Source organism: Helicoverpa armigera, chromosome 14 (genome assembly GCF_030705265.1).
Source record: "Helicoverpa armigera isolate CAAS_96S chromosome 14, ASM3070526v1, whole genome shotgun sequence".
In the NCBI taxonomy this organism is placed as follows: Eukaryota; Metazoa; Arthropoda; class Insecta; order Lepidoptera; family Noctuidae; genus Helicoverpa; species Helicoverpa armigera.
This window is the reverse complement of record NC_087133.1, coordinates 3584257-3605127: the sequence shown is the minus strand read 5'-3', so window position 1 is coordinate 3605127 and position 20871 is coordinate 3584257. Positions and strand designations below refer to the sequence as shown.

The following is a 20871-nucleotide window of genomic DNA, read 5'->3' as shown; positions in this document are numbered from 1 at the left end:
TTAACATACAAGTGAGAAAGTCCAATAACACAACACTTCATATAACTAATTATTCATCACAAACAATAGGCGGTAATGCATTTTATTTAAATTGGTTTGTATTTTTGAGTATAAGTATCAATAGTGCCTGTGCATCGGGATAGTGATGATCTTGAGCTCTAACAAATATAAACAGTAAAGATTTAAAAATGTTGGAAACTGGTCCTAAGACGGAAAGTTTCCAATGTAAAAATAATAAACAACAAGAAGTAATCTTAGCAAAGAATATAAGGACCGATTACTTGTACAAGCACAAAGTTGTGTGGCAGAATGTGATAGGATTTGTCATATTACACGTGTTTGCACTATGGGGTTTGCTCATATTTGTGACTGGAGGAATCGGAATTTACACCTACATTTGGAGTGAGTAAAGCACACAATTTAGAAAAGTGTTTTTTCTAAACATGAATCGAGACATGGAATTATTGTGTTTCGGAAGTCGAGTTAAATCATCAGCGGTGACCATCTTCGTTTGTCGTTATTGGTTGCCAAAAGCCAGAAATTCTGCCAAGGAATGTCAGGTAGCCTAGGCAACTGAGTGGCGGAGGTAAGATAGGCGGTCGCCCCATGTGAAAATACTGGTACTCAGCTGCAACCACTGAGACTGGAAGTAGACCCCAAAATGGTTGGGAACGCGCCATACAAGTGATGATGATAGTAAATACCACTTATTATCTAATTATTTCCAGCTGTTTTTGTAACATACTTGGGAGCAGAAGGCATTACAACTGGAGCTCACAGATACTTCACTCACCGAACATTCAAAGCAACTCCACTCTGCAGAGCTATACTGCTCACTATGCAGACTTTAGCTGGACAGGTAACATGAACACATGGCTGTTTACTTCTATAGATTAATTGTACCTATATTATACTATTTATTATTATTATATACATTTTTTTTTAACTTGTTTGTATCCGTTTCATAAATGTTCTGATTCGGCGTAAATGTTTTAATGATGTTGTGGAAACTGTTTTGGATTATGTTTGGTTTAAATTGTGTGACTTTTTGGTGTAATGTATCTGTTTGTTTCCCAAATAAAATAAAATAAAATAAATAAAATACATGGTAATTATGGCAGTCGGATTGATGGCTAAAAACAATGAATTATATTATCTGTGAAAACGCCGAACTATTGTGGTTCTCCACTGCAATTAAGAGTTAAATTTTAACAGTCGTGCCACAAAATCTTATAAAAAATGACAGATTATGACGTTTAAATAAGGTCCGTTTTGCAGTTACACTTTTTTAGACAAGTGTTCAACAGATGTTTTTGTAGTAAGGCTGTCTATGTTTTAATTCTGCCATTTGCCTCCAACTACAGAGGTACTATTTCATTTTACAGAACTGCATGTTCATATGGTGTCGTGATCACCGACTGCACCACCGCTACTCGGACACTGACGCTGACCCGCACAACTCCAAGCGCGGCTTCTTCTTCTGTCACATGGGCTGGCTCATGCACAAGAAGCATCCCTATGTCATCGAACTCGGACGAAACATTGACATGAGAGACTTGCAGGCTGACTGGATGGTCATGTTCCAAAAGAAGTACATTAAATTGCCCTCTCTTTATGTACCTGCGAAGTCTCTAGAGTTTTCTCAATAATGTGACTATTAGGAAAATCTCTGACTACTTATATTTTGTTTCAGATACTATTACCCTTTATATCTTCTATTGGCAATATTTATACCGATGTATGTACCAGTACATTTCTTTGGAGAACATTGGTGGAACTCACTGCTGGTTTGCTACTTCTTACGTTACGTATATTCACTACACGGCACTTGGTTTGTAAATAGTATCGCTCATCTTTATGGGACCCGACCATATGACAAGTAAGTAAAAACTATTGAAAATAAAAATTCAATTCAAATAAGATTACGACTAACTATTTTGTACTCGGTATTTTTGGTTTTACAATTTATATTCTGCATTATTTTTGTTGAGGAACCTGCAACCAGTGGAGTCGTGGTTCGTATCTATAGTGACATTAGGTGAGGGGTGGCACAATTACCATCACGCCTTCCCCTGGGACTACAAGGCTGCAGAACTGAGTGACTACATTAACCATTCAGCCACTTTCATCGAATTTCTTGAAAAGATAGGGCTTGCATATGATTTAAAAACCGCTTCACCTGAAATGGTAAGTTGTGAAACATATGTGTCTCATTCATATAAGAACATTTCATTGACATAAGAAGTTAACTTATATTTGTTAACTTACAGGTACTAAATAGAATAGTGAGGACAGGTGACGGCAGTCACTATAGGCTGGGTGATAAAGAGACGCGCGCAGCAGTGACGGCGAGGGGGCCGCGATACCCCACCTACAATTCCACCTTCAAGCCGCTAAGGCGGCACGGTGGCCGATAAAATACGCTCGCCTTTCATTGGGATTTGTGAAAAATTAAGTTTTTATTCGGTAGATTTTGAGCATGTAAGATTTTTGGGGACATCAAAGCTTAAAAAAATGTATGGATCTAGGCACTTTAATAAACGGGTTTGTTCATAATCAATGTATAGAAATTAAGAATGTATTCTTTTCCTCATAAGCCCCTAAGTTCCTGTTGCAAGGAGAAACTTTCAGTGGTCGTTTTTCAGACAATAATGAAGGCATGTGACAATCACCTTGTTCCCGTACTGTCTCGTTAAAAAGTAATGGGGTAAATATAAATGCCTATTTTGATGATTTTTATCCATCATGATATCATTTTTGATGCTATATTATTAAGGTATGATTGTTATTTTTTCACTTAATTTTTATTTTTATGTTTTATGAGTAAGAGGCACTAGTAGTAATCCCTTCTCGCATAATTCGTACCAAAAAATGACCTGGAAGTATTTACATTAATTGTTTGAATAATAAACGTGTATGTAGTAGATGGATAATAAACTGAAATAGCCTTGCTGTACTCACTCCAACACCACGATGCAAACAAATGTAAAATAATAAATCCTATCACATTCTTCCACACTATCTGATGTTTGTACGAGTAATCGGTTCCTATGTTCCTTGCTATCGTGGGTACTACTTGCTGATCTTGTTGATTATGAGACATTGCCATCTCGTTTTAAATCCTTATTTTTGTATATCATTCAGCAGGATTAGAAGTGTCCTGTTGCGTTGTTATCTAGCCACTCTCTATATCAAACTAAATAATAGGTCTATACTAATAGCAATTAAATGAATGGACATCTGGTGGAAACTGAATAATTAAAAGACAGATAGTATGATTTATTCATTGGGATCTGCGGGCGAGTGACTCAATTACGATGAAATCAAATCATTCAACGAGCAATGTCAAAAGTCTTGGTAATTAATTAACATACAAGTGAGAAAGTTCAAGTTCTGTCATTCAATTACACAACACTGCATATAATTTATTACTTTTCATGAACAATAGGCCTTAGTGCATTTTACTTAAATTGGTTTGTGATTTCGTATGAGCGTCAATAGTGCCTGGATCGGGATCGAGATAGTAGCTGCATCCTGAGCTCCAAAGCAAAATTAAAAATTGTGAAGATTTAAAAAATGACGGAAACTGTTCATAAACTGGAGAGTTTCCTGTCTAAGGATAATCAACAACAAGGAGTAATCTTAGCAAAGAATATAGGGACGGATTACTCGTACAAGCACACAGTTGTGTGGCAGAATGTGATAGGATTTGTCATATTACACGTGCTTGCACTGTGGGGTTTGCTAATATTGGTGACTGGAGGAATCGGAATTAACACCTTCATTTGGAGTGAGTAAAGCACACAATTTATGTATTTTTATGCACATTAGTAAAGACACGTGATTGTAGTGCCTCGGAAGGCAAGTTACGTTACCAACTGTTATTAGAACACCTTTGGTGGTAGTTACGGGTATTCAAAAGCCAGAAATCCTGCGATCGGATGTCAAGTTCTTTAGACAACTGAGTTGTGGAGTTCAGATATTCGGTCGCTCCATGTAAAATTACTGCTACTCAACTGCATGCACTGAAACTGCGAGCGGACTCCAACATAATTGTGGAAAGGCCAGATAAATAATGGTGATGTAAATACCACTAATTATCTAATTATTTTCAGCTATTTTTGTAACATACTTGGGAGCAGAAGGCATTACAACTGGAGCTCACAGATACTTCACTCACCGAACATTCAAAGCAACTCCACTCTGCAGAGCTATACTGCTCACTCTGCAGACTTTAGCTGGACAGGTAACATGAACACATGGTTATATGTTAAAACGGGTCATTAAGCCAGAGTTATTATTAGTAGGTAAATTAAATATATTTACTGTGATACCGACGAACCATTGTGGTTCTGCACTGCAATTATGAGTTAGGTTATAAAATATAAACTCCTCCATTTGCCTTCAACTACATTGGTTCTATTTCATTTTACAGAACTGCATGTTCATATGGTGTCGTGATCACCGGCTGCATCACCGCTACTCGGACACTGACGGTGACCCGCACAACTCCAAGCGCGGCTTCTTCTTCTGTCACATGGGCTGGCTCATGCACAAGAAGCATCCCTATGTCATCGAACTCGGACGGAGGATTGACATGAGTGATATGCAATCGGACTGGATGGTCATGTTCCAAAAAAAGTACATTAAATTGCCCTTTCTTTATGTACCTGCGAAGTCTCTAGAGTTTTCTCAATAATGGGATTATTAGGAAAATCTCTGACTACGTATATTTTGTTTCAGATACTATTACCCTTTATATCTTCTATTGGCAATATTTATACCGATGTATGTACCAGTACATTTCTTTGGAGAACATTGGTGGAACTCACTGCTGGTTTGCTACTTCTTGCGTTACGTATATTCACTACACGGCACTTGGTTTGTAAACAGTATCGCTCATCTTTATGGGACCAGACCATATGACAAGTAAGTACCTTTTATTGAAAATATGGATTAAATTCAAATGAGAATACGAGACACTATTTTATACTCATTATTCTCGTATATTATTATTTTTCTTCAGGAACCTGCAACCAGTGGAGTCGTGGTTCGTATCCGTGGTGACATTAGGAGAGGGGTGGCACAACTATCATCACGCTTTCCCCTGGGACTACAAGGCTGCTGAACTGAGTAACTTCATTAACCATTCAGCCACTTTTATCGAATTTCTTGACATGATCGGGCTTGCATATGATTTAAAAACCGCCTCACCTGAAATGGTACGTGGTGTTACGTATATCTCATTATGACCATTAGATATTAAGTCAGTGACATAAAAAGTAAAATTATATTTGTTGACTTACAGGTACTAAATAGAATAGTGAGGACAGGTGACGGCAGTCACTACTTGCTGGGTGACGAAGAGACACGCAAGGCGGTGACGGCGTGGGGGCCGCTACACCCGCTCAACCCCACTTACAACTCTACGCTGAAGCCCCCGAGCGCTGTGCTCAAACCTGAGGGACTGCCTCTCTTTCATGAGAAAGATGTCCTTAATCTTAAGATATCAAGAAGAAGTGCTAGTACCGCTTAGAGTTTTGGGAGTTGTGTATATGGGGTGTCCTTATATACAGAAATGCCAGTACTGACCGATAATTTTCCCGGGTCAAATGCTAAACTGATTATGAGCAATTCATATTGGCTAGAAGTTGTTCGAGTCTAATTTTAACTTTGAAGGATATACCCAAGTTCTACGTGAATCGGATAGTGTACCTCAGTATTGTTTTACAAATAAGAAGATTTAAACTTACTTTATTATGACTTTGATTATAATTAGTTGTATTTTTTTATAATAGACATTTGTTTAATTTGTACTTTATGAAATATACATTAGATATTCACCTGAACAAGTATTTCTTTAACAATAGAAACAAAATTAGATCATTGTCATTGTCACGCAGTATCAATGTTTGGCATATTTTAAAATAAATTAAGTAGCCGAGTACCTACTTAATTATTCAAGGTTCTTGTCCTAATTTTGTCATATCTTTGATACTGGAATTTATAAATATTGCATGCATTTGGTTTTAACTCATTATTTCATTGGTATTTTCTATGTTATGTAAACTTGTAAAAGAATGACAAAGTCACATCTTTCTTAGTTTGGTCTGGATAAACCGTGGGGGTTTGGACTCCATAATTTATGTATGTGATGCGGTATCAGCAGTATAAAAGTCAGTGTGATTTCTGCCATCGTAGATCTACAAAGATATATAACTAAGTAATTATGAAGTAGGTATTCTAATATTTAATTTTAAATTATCTTGTAATATGGCAATGCTGCCCTCATTTGAGATTTAATTGGAGTATAAATAGCTTTTACATGCTTAGGTTCGATATTACAGTATTTTAAATCGTATGTTTTATTTTTTAGAAAATAAATGTTGTCGTCTGGCTCAGTAGTGATTGTACTGACTAGTATTCATTATATTTTTGCGGGTTTAAATTTCGTATATGTTAAGAAAGTAATTTTAGTCTTAAAAAGGCTTTATTAATATAATTATATCAATAAATAAGTTGGTATATTATACAATAACGCTAAAATCAATAGATACATTCACATAAAATGTTTCTTCAAATCTAGATTGAGAACGTCTTTTTCATGGAAGAGCGGCAGCCCCTCAGGTTTGAGCACGGCGCTCGGCGGTTTGAGCGTGGTGGTGTAAGTGGGGTTGAGCGGGTGTAGCGGCCCCCACGCTGTCACCGCTGCGCGCGACTTTTCATTGCCCAGATTATAGTGACTGCCATCGCCTGTCCTTTTTATCCTGTTGGTAACCTGAAAACAGAAAATATTATACTATTTTCTCTACATAAGGTAAACATATGCGATACCTATTACAATGTTACAGCTTTTTATATTTTGCAAAAGATTGAAAATCCGTATTACCGTAACCTGGGCTCCAAGAAACTATGACTATGTTACAACGATTCGACTTACCATTTCGTGCGATGCCGACTTTAAATCGGAAGCTAAGCCAAGCCTTTCAAAAAACCTTATGATACTAGCTGACAGGTTGAAATGCATCGTCAGTTCAGCGGCTTTATAGTCCCAGGGGAAAGCGTGGTGGTAGTTGTGCCAGCCTTCTCCTAAACTTAGCATTGAAACGAACCAGGATTCTACAGGTTGAAGATGTCTAAAATGAAACAAAAGAACAACGACTGCTCTCAACTATTTTTGGCTTATCTTGTTGTTAAATAGTAGAGGTACCAATACTCACTCGTCATAAGGCCTCGTTCCATACAGATGAGCTAAGCTATTGACGAACCAAGTCCCATGCAGTTGACAAACATACCGAGCGAAGTAGCTCACTAACAGCGAGTTCCACCAAGTCTCACCAAAAAAGTATACTGGAACTGACACGGGGAACAATATTGCTAGAACTAAATATAAAATGTAGTAGTATCTGAAACAAAGAGGATATTTGCTATCTTAAACTATTTGATACCCTAGTAGAAAACATTATCGTCAACATATACAAAATTGCTATTTTGTACTTTTCATTTCATTAAGTAAGGGAGAGGTTTAGAAAGTATTACTTCTTCTGGAACATAACCATCCAGTCAGCCTGTAAGTCACTCATGTCAATGTTTCGTCCGAGCTCGATGACATAGAGATGCTTCTTGTGCATGAGCCAGCCCATGTGACAGAAGAAGAAGCCGCGCTTGGAGTTGTGCGGGTCAGCGTCAGTGTCTGAGTAGCGGTGATGCAGCCGATGATCACGACACCATATGAACATCGAATTCTGCAAAATGATCACTGAGTACTGAAATACCTCTTTGCAGAAAATACACGTACACATGACGTAAAATATTTTACTGGGTAAAACTACAATTTCCAACTCTTATTAATTTTCCTAGGCTTTACGTAATGAAAGTAAATTACAACCAACAAATGACAGATTACTAAACTGCTTTGCTACAGAGCAACCGCAATAGTTTAGTTTCGTAATTTGCTTTGTTTTATAAGACGACTGCATTTTTGTGTTTTATTTTTATTCTGAGCTAAACATGCTGTTGATGGCAGAGTTTTTTATTGGTAGACTTTTTGTGGCACTATGGTAAAATAGCTTTTAATAAACCCCATTCAAAATCGTTAACCGACTTTGTGTCTGCTGAGTAAAAACAACTTGTTGGAAATCATATTTTTCATGTTTTTTTGTGACAAAATTTTCTTATAAACAAACGTATGTGTATGTTATCTTTAATATGATCTCTTACCTGTCCAGCACATGTTTGCCAGATTATCATAACAGCTCTGAGAAGTGGCGTAGCTTTGAACGACCTGTGAGTGTAGTATCTGTGAGCTCCAATAGTTACACCTTCCGTGCTCATGTATAAAATACATAGTGCTGAAATAATACAATTATTTTATAAGCACTTCTATACTAATACAATGACGAGGATTTTGGCTCCAAAACTACTGAACAGATGTCAAAAATTCTTATGCTGTTGGGGAGCTAGACTATATTTTAAATACGGGGACAGGTACGGGAAGAAGTTCCTCCGGGAATAAAGATCAAATACGTAGGTGTCCAAATGATTATATCAATATTTTATTACTTACCCCATAAACTGGATTTCCACGAAACAGTTGCAGTAAATATGTAGACCAGTCCCCACAATGCAAATAAATGTAAAACTAGAAAACCTATGGCATTTACCCAGACTATTTGATGCTTGTACGAGTAATCAGTCCCTATGTTTCTTGCGTGTGGAATATTATTTGCTTTATTATTGTTTTCATCATTATTTTTAAGTTTACTAAAATCCTTAACGTTCTTATTTCCTTTCAATTTACTTGAATCACTAGCCGTCATTTTTATTCACTTGACTCTTCGGCAGCCGTTTTTAATATTCACTAAAATATTTCATGAAGGGCTTACATTTATAAGCGTTAAGCCCAAGCTTGCTTTTGTATTGATTATATTTTCTTATAAATAAAACATAAATAAAGTACAATAAACCTACTTAGTCTGCAATTTCTTTTGTTGTTTTATTTTCAGAAGTCATCAAAATTCTCCTAGGAGTTATTTTGTTCAGCTTTAAAATTGTCTTAGTAGGCCGGACCATTTTCACTTCCTTAAATATCACTTAAGGGCGTCTTATTCCATTGAATAAACGAGACATTTTCTTAATGTTAACTTAGCCCATTATTAAAGAAGAACTTTAGCCTACCTAGGTATAAAGAAATCTCTTTCTTCATAATTGAGTATAATTACTTAACACTTTTTAATAACGGCCTTCCCAAAAGGATCAGGTTTTCAATTCGGAAGTTTGTATTTTTTTTTAATGTTTTTTGCCCAGATCTCAACGACCAATATAGCTATATGGAAATATTGCTATTGCCATAACTTGAGAGCAACCGCGTATCTAATAAAAAATATGAATATGAAAAACAAAAATATAGATGACTCGGCTTATTTTACATTAGTAGTTACATTATCGTTTTCGATATAATATAAAAGCGGAAAAGTAAAAGAAAGACATAGGTCTCAAAAAGATCAGAAGCTACGGAATAATACACCATTTACATAATTATACCGATATACTTTATTTCTTATTCAACTTAATTTATGTGGTAAACGAAATTAAATCATTACAGAAGTTAATGTCAACGACTGCATTATTCCGAAATGCAAATAATACCGATGTATGATTGTATTTTTTTATTCTGCTTCGCAATGAACTCACCCATACATCTTATGAAAAAGAAAACTTAATTATATCCCGAGCATAATCTACGCACGATTGAGCTTCAATACCCAAACAGAAATTTAATTAAATTCTTATGTTCTTCTATTACAATTTATTGGCAAAGAAATCATTGCCGCGATGCTATGATGATGGAATTTTTGCCATCTGTTTACCTGGTGATAACTACACCCATAAAATGATAAAGATATGGTTGGTGCTCTGTATTGTAATCAGTTGGGTAAGTTTTGCTTTCTTTTACATATTATAGAATAACAAGCAAAAATATAATAATTCCTTAACAGTAAGCATTATTTTGATTAAAAATAATATTCGGAAAGAACTCATCGAGCGCCTGAAATGCAATTATATCAATTTTCCACCGAGCCACGCTCTACTGCATTTAATTCTAGCACTGTTTTACTTATTTATTGCTTTTCTATTTAAAGGCAAATGCAGACAAAGTCAATGCATCTTGTGGTAAGTTATATGCAATCTAAAATATTTTTTTAACAAATCAGACTATTAATTTTTTTGTTTTTGTAGAGTGTGGCATTGCCGGTCATAATCGCCGGATCGTGGGAGGCACCACTGTTGAGCCACATGCGTACCCCTGGCTGGTCTCCCTTATGCTTGGACCCAAGTTGCACTGCGGAGGAGCCATCATCACTGATTTACATATCCTAACTGCAGGGCATTGTATCACTTTTGGGTTAGTATTTATAAGGCTTTATCCTACATTATGCATTTTTGATGGACTTCAGATTTCAAGAAGAATTGCATTTTTTACATTGTATTGTATTTTTTTAGTGAAAAAATGCTTGGGTTTTATTGCTCATTCTTTTTGACTTTAATGTGTTTTCAGGGTCCATTACCGTGATTTGACCGTGTACGTAGGCATGCACGATCGCTTGGACACGTCATATGTGACAATGCATGTCGAGAATGGCGTCAAACACCCTCACTTCACCTCCAACGCTGTTCGCGACATCAACGACATAGCAGTTCTCACACTTGATAAAAAACTTAAGTTTACTGAGAACGTTCGACCAATATGCTTACCAGAAGACTGTAAGTTGGACGGCATTACGCAACAATTACGAAGCGGGTTTTTATTAATTGAGTTATTAATAACATTTTCATTTCAGCAATGGATTTTAGAAATTTGCCTTTAACCGTTGCTGGATGGGGCAAAACAAGACAAGGCGCGTTAACTTCTTCACGATATTTACTTGAAACCAAAGTACAAATAGTAGACAGCGACAAATGTAAAAAATCAGCTATTTATAGGGATAATCTGGTAGGCGACACCATGATGTGCGCATATAGTCTTGGCAAAGATGCTTGTCAGGTAATTATTTTGTGGACTTTATGGGAAGAGAGAGTAGAGCAACGCTTTGGTATTCTCGGAGGTGCAGTTGCACTTGTAAACTTATGCTTCAATATTGCAGGGAGATAGTGGTGGGCCATTGTTCTCTACTCACCGCAGATCTTACAACAAAAAGTGGTATCAAGTCGGTACGTTTTAAGAACAAAATCAATGCAATGTAGAAAAAAAAATAAGTTAGTCAATATAATACTAATGTGCAATTGTTGGTTCTAGGAATTGTATCTTGGGGCATAGACTGTGCCATGCCGGACTATCCAGGTGAAATACTTTTAAAATTGTACTATTTTCAAAACAGTTTTTGATGATTTCTTGACGATTTGTTGAATAATTGAAATAATATTTTGTGTTCAGGTGTCTATACAATGGTGTCGAAGTATATTCCCTGGATCAAGCAAGAGACTGCGGGCGGCTCATACTGTGCATAGTCTTAAGAAGTCACCATTTTATAACATGGACAATTAAAATAATAAACAATATTAGTATCATTTAACGAAGAAAACATAATCCTTGCCTAATCTGCTGTATCAACAATTTAACACGATTTAGTTTAAGATGCATAACATTTTATTACGAAAAATTTGCCCATTGTTAGTTCTGGGAGAACGTGTCGGTTTGCGATAAGAAAATAGGCAATTGGCCACAGAAGCAAATTTAATCGAGAATACGATTTGACAAGTTTACGACCTAAGAAACATATTTGTCCAAATACTAAGCAAGAAATAGAACGCCGTCTTTATATTACAATTCTTTTAGGCTAAACTAAAAGCTCCTAATGGCTAACCAATGATTTAATTATGACATTTAGAAATTACAGTTCTAATGTTCACGATAAAATTTATAACCTTCAGCGTGTTAAATTTACAAGGATATTATCGCGTGGATAATTTCTGCGTTTTAAATCCGTGTAGAGCGTAAATAAGCAAGCCTCGGTTGCAGAAAACAGTGCGGTGGTAGTGGCTATGAGTGAGTGCAGTGTCCAACATACATACTGAAATGTTCACGATACTTAGCACTATTTACTTGCTAACCGGGCTCGCTCAGGTCTGTATGCTCATTCCAAATTATCCACGTAATTATTGTAGACGCGATATCACTGAGTGATTATGTTTTAGGTGGTGATGGTGCACGCCTTGGACTGTCGTAAGTCAATTGACAACTAATATATCGTAATGACATCATTACCTTCAACGTGTACCTAATCGTAATTAAAAACAAATACTTTCGTTCTGCCGTAATGAGTGAAGAAACTTTATCGTCGATATCATTGGAACTAATATGTAAAACTGAAATTAATTAATGTACCTTCTAATTAACTACGAAAATTTGCCGAATCTTATGATTTTGGAAGGACATTAAAACGTGATTTTGATTGATTTCTGATTCTTACCTTATATAAGCGTCTTCATGAAGGTTCCGCGTAGGCAAACCTATATCGTATTTCTTTATATAAGTTGCACATGCTCGGTGCACTAGGTTCATTGCATGTGCAACACGCGTTGCTATTCACAGGAGGCGCGCTGACGCCCCAGAAATGTGTCACTGGAACCCGTTCCGATTGTCACGATACAGTTAACTGTCCTGATCTGGACGACTGGCTTGATATCGCGTAATTACTGGACTTTCTCTCGCCCAAATTGTCGTTGATGCCTGTATGAAGAGAACATGTTTTAAAAAGCATCTTAATTTAAACATTTTATTCTTTCATGTTTTTAAGGCCTGGAAGAATGTGTAGCCTTATAGTTTCGCTAGTTTGGTGACTTATTCTTTTGGAGATAATACATCAATTAAACCTTCTTTTATCTCAAACATTTGTCACATGTGCGCTGTTTAGCTTGATGTAAACATAAACGTCGTTAAAAATGACGCAGCCTAATAGCTAGGAAGGTATCTATGTCAATTTTGTGTTCAGCTCTTAATCTTCCGTGCTTAGTACATCAAAACAATAATATTTACCAATTATAATTTACCACGACTTGGTTTGCTCTACATTTTCATTCCATCATTTTACGACTGCCTATGGCGATAAGAATTTTACATTATGCTTTTGGTTTGGTGACGCTCAATCCTGGCGATTTCTTGATGCTACGAGCGGCCCAGACAAAATTTTGGGACAATGTAAAGATGATTTAATAAAATAGGCTTAGGTAATTTATTACGATTAATAGGTAGTTAGGCATACTCGAAGATGAACTTCCATTGTTTTTGAAGAATCTAGATTTTTAAACTTTCATTTTAGCCTAATTTTGAAATAAGCACTTCAATCAAAGCTCCTAAGTTGCATGCACATAAAGCTCACCAATAAATTAGTCACATAATCTGCTAAGCTTATTTTAACTTATTTTAAGCATAGCGACTAGCATTAGGACTTTAGGACATACTTAATTTATTGTAATCGGAGCAGAATGCGGGAGGCCTTCGGACAAAGTGGTGTCCATGAGGATTGTGGGAGGGAGACGAGCAGAGCCCCACTCTTTCCCATGGACGGTGGCCATCTTGAAGAACGAACGAATGCATTGCGGAGGCGCCATGATCACTGATAAGCACGTGCTTAGTGCTGGACATTGTTTTAAATGGTAAGCATTGAGATACGTTGAGACGTACCTATGTTCTTCTAATTAGACTGAAAAATGAAGCTCAGCCTTTGTGGTTAACTACTTTCATTCGGATGCAATGTTTAAACTAGACGTCGATTGAGATTGAGGCAGGCAAAATTGTATTGAAAATGCCAGTTTCACATTCATTCATGGGTGGCCATAACAGCTCTGAAGCTGCTGATGCAACTAATATCGCCAGAGAGTAGCAAAGTGATAAGGATGAGTAGGTACATACCTAGTGGGTAACTGTATCAAACGATCATAGAAGAAAATTGTGTAAATAAGTAGGTACATAGGCAGCTTGCGACTGGACTGTATTAATTAATGACAATGGCATTATCGATGCACAACGATGCCGAACGAGGGAGTGGCAGGAACTGAACTGTGTGCGGAGTGCAAGCACCCATATTAACGAGCCACACGTAATATGTTTTGTATAAGGATATTTATTGTATAAACTGTCTCGAGTACGATTCGTGGGACAGGCTAAAATCGTGCGCTTTGTGGGTTTTAGAAACTTTCACAAAGCAGCCCGTAATCTGGAAGTTGGTGATTGATATACCCGTGCATAGGAGAGCACGTAAATGTCGGTTCTGCGCCTGATCTCTCTCCGGTCGTGTAGGTGGTGTGATTGCCGTCCCATCGGGCTATAGAATGAAGGAATAGAGTGCACCTGTGTCTGCACAAATGCTCGTGCACTATAATATATCCTGCACAGCTGGCTGGTCTCCTTATATGAGAACCGACGCCGTGGCCGAAATCGGCCTTGGATGTCATCATTATAAACTTGCATGTCATTATTATCAATTATCGGGCTAAAACCATACTTGTGTTGTAGTCGAATTTAAACAATAGAAAATCGATTGTGTCTCGGTGTTTAAATAACGGCTCATTATAAAGTTTCAACTTGTATTTTGGTTTCCATGTTACCAATTACAATGCTATAGAAATGTTGTTGTAAATAACATCACAACTTACCTACTCTATCTAATACGTCATTTTTTTTAATACTGATACTTGCCATATTTTCATTTCAGGGACAATTTCAAAACTATGGAAGTGCTAATAGGTTTGGACAATATGGACGACTTAAAAAATGTCGAGAAGAGAAATATATCGAATGTAGTGATCCATGAGGCGTTTACTTCGACTGCGGTTAGAGACGAGAATGACATTGCTATAGCCACATTGAATCATCCCGTTGCTTTTAACGATAATATTGTGCCTATATGTCTGCCAGAACCAGGTATGTGCATTGTAGACTGATGTTAAGTATATTGTATCATTTAGGCCAAAATAATAAAAACCAACATTAAATTGGGACAAACTTAAAATTAAACAACATCAAAAGCTTGTAAATAAAAACAAAATACTTATTGATGTTCTATTTTGTATTGCCGTTGAATTGCAAGCTAGTTTTATCATCGAATCAGGGCCCCGATTCTCCTAAGTTAATAATGTCAAAATCGAATAGAAATCGAATCGTCATATGATCGTATAGTAAGTTCAACTCAGTTGTGCGCGCGGCCTTATGTGTGGGTAACCCTTGTACATATACAGTAACTTTGTGTGCGTGACAAGAGGTACAGTCGGGTACAATACAGTTATTTAGGGGTTGTATATGGGGGTTTAAAGAAAAACAGTTATTACGTAATTTATTTAATGTTTATTTATTTATAATGATTATGAATCGCTATTTGAAAAATCAAATGATAAATTTTCGGATTCGCTACTCTCCAAGGAGAATTATAAATTCTGACTCCAATGTCAAAATGTCTATAGTATTCTTCTTTTTTCTTTTCTACATGTCGACAAGTATTACGCCACATCCCTTCATCAATTTGACTTAAACGTTCATTTATGAGTTTCATTATTTTGTTATTTTGGTCGACATTATGCGAAGCAGTATAACTTTTTAAAATTCCCCACACATTTTGTTTACATTATTATACTAGATTATACCTCTTTTTACATTCTTAGTCCACACTTTTATTTATTGTCCACGTACCTCGAGCTAGAAAATATGTACTTAAGGAGTATTCAATTCTTAGATACTGTCAATGTCAATTTGAAAAGACGTATGAAAAAATAATGAAAAACTATATTTAATAATAAAAAGCTTTGAATGTCGTTGTATTTTTTGAAACGCTTTATCTGACTCCTTAATAATTTCTCCGCGAATAACTAGTATTTTCGTAAACGACTGTACCCATAACAAAAAGCGATAAGAACACGTCATGCTCGGACGACGTCACTGTCACACGAATGAAAGTTGTATATTTACAAGCCGACGCACACATAGGGCCGCGCGCAAATCTGAGTTGAACTATCTATAATAGCAGTTTTAACCATATCGGGCATTCTGCTACTAATAAAAGACCAATCGTATTCGATTGACATTTGATTGGTGTGTGATTGGTCTGCTATTTTGATGATTTTGGTCTATATGGTAGTTTGCTGTACAATCATTTTGCAATCGTAAATCATTTGCAGACAAAATGATTCATTATTGAATGACAGAAAAGGATAAAAACGTTTATTTCAAAGAAAAAATAGCGGAATGCCACATACGCTTCAAACATAATCGAGTCGGGATTCGATCTCAGTCGAATCGAGTCGAACGTCAATCGAAGGGCGCTTAAGTAAAATTAGGAGAATCGGGCCCCAGAACACATTTCTCGTATGGCTTAGGGATTACATGCAGCACTTTTTAAAACTATATAAGACAAAAGCGCTATGTGAATATTTATCCAGACACTGTTTTTCCGCAAAAGCGAAAAATCTTTAATCCAATTAAATCTTTAAAACAAAGATCAAAACATTACCTTGCCCAACATTCCAAAATACTGTGTCCTTCGTCAGCCGTCTTTCAACAAATAGGGTTCTTAATTTTCAGAGTTCATTATTTATGCATAATTACTATAGTTAACACATATTTTTTGTTTCATTTCATAAAAATACAATGAAGCCAAAACAATAAAATCGTTGCAACTTAAATCTGCATCAGAACGTTACTTTCAGGCCATAGACAAAACAAAATGGTTAATACATTTTTTTTAACTAAACTGCCAATTTAATATCGTAGCTATAGATGCTTATATAAAAAATGAGATCTGAGTATTTTTTAATAATAAATTATTCTGAGGACCTAACAATGCCACAGTATATTTTTTAATATTAATCGGTAATTTAGATTCATATGAAACCTTAAATTCTTTTTGCAAAATGCTGGCCTCATAAGCTCAAAAAAAATGTGGATGCCATTACATATAGAAAAAAGAAATCGTATTTCTTTTTCTTTATTTAATGGCGTTAGTAATATTTTTTACGAAAAACCTGCCATGACTAATGTGGAAAATCTTTTTTTATTACAATAACAAAATAATTTAGATATTTATAGAATTCCTTCTTTAATAAAAATGCATGAAACAACGTTTTATTTTTAACAAATATGAAACATTAATATAAAATATCTGGACCGTACCTGGATAAGAAAAAAAAACTCATGAAAAAAAAAACAAATTTGAATTTCGAAAATCTTTTATTGTTGTTCGCTACATAATTTAACAGTGAATTAATTTATTTTTAGCTGAAGATTTTACAAATAGGATTGGAACTATTGTGGGATGGGGTCGAGTGGGTGTAGAGAAGTCGTCATCGAAGGTGCTATTGAAAGCCAGTCTTCGAATCCTGTCGGATGAAGACTGCATGAACTCCCAGTTGGCACAACATCTCAAACCTACAATGATGTGCGCATTCTCGAAAGGAAAAGATGGCTGTCAGGTAAAAGAATTTCCATAATAAGCATTGCATTTGCGTCATTGGTATAATATTATTGCTTCCATAATGATAAGTGCCCATTTTTCTATTGCGTTACGAAATTTTCTTTAGGTGCAAAAGGTTATGACCTTTTTTCTTATTTTAAGTATGTAATTGCATTATGAAGCAACAGTTGACGTCAAAATTATAGAAAGGTTGTTTAGTTTTTGAGAATTATGTTCCTAGGTATGTCATATGCAGCTCATCGATTTGTACCTACTTTGCGTAGTTAAGTCCTGTTCTTACACCTGTATAGGGTATAAAAACCAGAACTTGGGTAACTCTTAAGAATTTCCAGGTTTATGAACTTTTTGTAAAAAATCGGAGACTTGCAATTAGAAAGTTGGTTTAGGCCTAATAAAAAACATTTGGATTAGCCATACTTTTGGCATTTAATCTACTTTCCTAGTTAAAAATCCTCATATAATGAAAGTAACTTCAAATCATTGTTTTCATTCAATATTTATTTATTTAGTTTCCGTGTTTGGACAGCGATTACGGAAATAATGAAACATTTTGCTATTTGTTTTTGCTATCACAATGAGTCCTGACGTCATTCTAATTTACCGTTTGTTTGGAAATCATGAAATCAGCGCGTTTGTTTCTGCCTGAAATGCCTTATTCTAAGTACTTGAAAACTCTGCCTACTAGCAGATAAGGAAAGGAAATATGATCGTAACTGAATATTTTCACTAGATTTATGAATTATTTCCTCTTTGGTTCTCAGGAGTGAGGAAAAATATGACTTTAAAAAACAACTGTATTTAAATAAAATTACGAATCTCATATTCTTATTGCGTTCTTTCAGGTATGGTGTCAAAATGTATGTACCTAGTTCCTAGTTTTGTAACCATGTTCTTCTTTTTCAGGGCGATAGCGGTGGGCCTTTACTAGTATTTCAGCCCGAAGGAAAATATGTACAAGCAGGTAAAATGTCAAACGGACCATTACTTACATACACCATTATTATATACTTACCACATTATTATAAACATACATGTAGAGTTCATACCTATTATATTTTATTTCCATGCATTACCCGCAATGACGCATTTGATGCATGGCATTTTTCTAATATTCTATTAAATTGCACATTACTTACGCTTATAGGTTGAACCTTATATTTACCTATTTATTTCTTATATAAAATAAATCTGTGGATTTTATAATACGTTAACATTACACATGATATACCTAGTTTTAATTCACCTATATACAACGTCATCCGTAAAAAATTGTTTCAATCAATAGGTGTGTACCTATTGCACTCATTATTTCTTTTAACGCTCAATTTTTAACCGATTGCAATTCAGTTGATTCAAAACAGACAGGTGCAGGCATTTAGGTGCCTATATTATGTTTGTAAAAAGAAAAGTAGTTACCTAGATAATGGGCCATTGACAGCGATGCACGTGCATAGTCATTAATGTTCAAAGGAACCATGACCTTAAACTCCATTGTCTTATAACGTGTGTTTTGTATGCAGGTGTCGTATCTTGGGGCATCGGCTGCGCGGATCCGAGATATCCCGGTAAGTTTCTCCTGCTTAGAATACCTAGACTAGTTGAATTCAAGAGCTTAATCTAACCTGTGGTCCCCAACATCAACCGACTTCAACGAACCTACTCTATGCTCCAAAACACGTTAGTCTCAAATAGGGCTGCCATCCGTCCGGGTTTCCCCGGATTTGTCCTCGTTTGGAGGCCGTCCGGGGGCCGTCCGGGCGGGGTTTCAAGAAGTGTCCGGGGAAAACCCGGACATTTTTCATAGGGCCATCTTAACCTATGGTGCCTGGGTATGCGAATTACCCGGACGCCTAATAATGCATAAGTCGAAGTGTCCCAAAACTCCAAAATTTTCGCGCTCGCTTCGCTCGCGGCTTCTTTTCTTAACTGTTTTTTTTTTTGCATTTAGCTACTTTAATATCCCAATATTCAAAAAATTTTGCGCTCGCTTCGCTTGCGGCTTCTTCACTTTGCGGATTCTTTTATTATAGGTACAAGTTTCGGTGCTTTAGTGACCCAAAATACAAAAATTTTCGCGCTCGCTGCGCTCGCGGCGACTTCACTTTACAGTTGTTTGTATTTTTCAACATTTTTTTGTCTGACCTATCAAGAAGGTAACTCCTAGTTTCCATATGAGCTTTCTTAATTATGACCTTCGAAATACATTAAGCCACAATCTTTCAATACTAGGTACTACATGAGCTAGAGACGGCCCTGACTTTTCATGTAAGGAAGGACCTCATTGAATTTAAGTAATGTGGTAATATTAAAAATTAGTTCTTGTTTTGTTAAACAAAAAAAATCGGACTCGTCCGGGGAGAAAATGCTATTTACGCCAAATGTCCGGGTTTTTTTAAATATTTGTCCGGGTTTGGCGAAATTCGAAATGGCAGCCCTAGTCTCAAACCATCTTATCCTACTACTAATTTATTTTTAAAAGCGATCATGCCGGTAGGTAGGTAGACCATACGGTCATTATGGCTAGGAAGATGATGGTTGATCATACTATGGAAATTTGAAATTCTGAGATCCGTTGAAATCAGCTTTTATGTCGGTCGTCAGCTGTAGATTGATAAGGTAGCGTGAGCGTTTCACGTCACGCTTGTGCGCCACCCAAACATTTTACATAACACTAGGTAGTTACCTACGTCATGTACCTAACAATATTTCGTGCCTATTAAAAGTCCTTTATATATAGGTACTTATGGGTATCTTAAATCAGAAAAGCCTGTTGTAGAAGTACAGAGGGTTTTCAGCAATGTTTAGTTTAGACTGGACCCTTATTAACGTAGCTTCAAGGAACATCTGAAACTTACCTAGGTATGTTTGATGTTCAGTGTCGTTATTCTGTTATTCGTATAGACAGGTACCTACGTTCCAAAGAACCAATCATTATTACAACGACCGGACCCGGACCGGAGTCTTTGAGCCTAAGTCTTTAGCTTTTATACCTAAAACTCGCCGTTTTTTCTGAAACATGTTTGGGCTATTAGGTATAATAGCCACCACAAATTGTAGAAATTAGGTAGGTAAGGTGTTACAATGTACCTAATAGACATATTAAAGAATGTAGTAGTTAGGTAGGAATTATGTAAATGTCATGAAAGCCGACAGAATTATTTCCTAAATAAAAAATGTTTTGTTTTTTTCCAGGGGTTTACACTAAGGTGAATAACTACATCGACTGGATTCTTCAACACACAACGGATGGAATAAAATGTAATACCTAACGCATTTTTTGGTAGCAAAAATAAATAATATGTATCTATGTATTTATAAATAAATTATATAAATAGAAAACGTTTTCCCTTTTATTTAATTCCTGCAAGGAAATTGAAGTAGCAAAGCATGAATCATCGCAAACAAGTGT

General features: G+C 36.0%; 4 protein-coding genes across 4 annotated transcripts; 3 read left to right on the top strand and 1 right to left on the bottom strand.

Annotated features, from left to right (window-relative positions):
• Positions 1-131: 131 nt before the first annotated feature.
• Positions 132-2569, top strand: LOC126053823 (acyl-CoA Delta-9 desaturase). The gene is made up of 6 exons (XM_064037942.1): positions 132-402; positions 729-859; positions 1386-1591; positions 1694-1879; positions 1992-2187; positions 2271-2569. Exons 1-6 carry the CDS (start codon positions 189-191, stop codon positions 2415-2417), a joined length of 1080 nt encoding a protein of 359 aa, XP_063894012.1. The 5' UTR covers positions 132-188; the 3' UTR covers positions 2418-2569.
• A 498-nt stretch (positions 2570-3067) lies between these two features.
• LOC110379876 (acyl-CoA Delta-9 desaturase) lies at positions 3068-6183 on the top strand. The gene is made up of 6 exons (XM_049836923.2): positions 3068-3790; positions 4116-4246; positions 4436-4641; positions 4744-4929; positions 5027-5222; positions 5309-6183. The coding sequence occupies exons 1-6, from the start codon at positions 3577-3579 to the stop codon at positions 5534-5536; spliced, it is 1161 nt and encodes a 386-aa protein (XP_049692880.2). The 5' UTR covers positions 3068-3576; the 3' UTR covers positions 5537-6183.
• Positions 6184-6559: 376 nt separating this feature from the next.
• Positions 6560-7827, bottom strand: LOC110379866 (acyl-CoA Delta-9 desaturase). The gene is made up of 4 exons (XM_021339684.3): positions 7540-7827; positions 7221-7406; positions 6941-7136; positions 6560-6778 (listed from the first exon to the last, which is right to left on the bottom strand). Exons 1-4 carry the CDS (start codon positions 7800-7802, stop codon positions 6560-6562), a joined length of 864 nt encoding a protein of 287 aa, XP_021195359.3. The 5' UTR covers positions 7803-7827.
• A 1935-nt stretch (positions 7828-9762) lies between these two features.
• LOC110379887 (polyserase-2) lies at positions 9763-20793 on the top strand. Its single transcript, XM_021339705.3, has 13 exons — positions 9763-9934; positions 10143-10173; positions 10240-10405; positions 10559-10764; positions 10842-11044; positions 11145-11211; positions 11297-11341; positions 13485-13656; positions 14715-14923; positions 17267-17460; positions 18366-18423; positions 18983-19027; positions 20655-20793. Exons 1-13 carry the CDS (start codon positions 9791-9793, stop codon positions 20729-20731), a joined length of 1617 nt encoding a protein of 538 aa, XP_021195380.3. The 5' UTR covers positions 9763-9790; the 3' UTR covers positions 20732-20793.
• Positions 20794-20871: the final 78 nt, after the last annotated feature.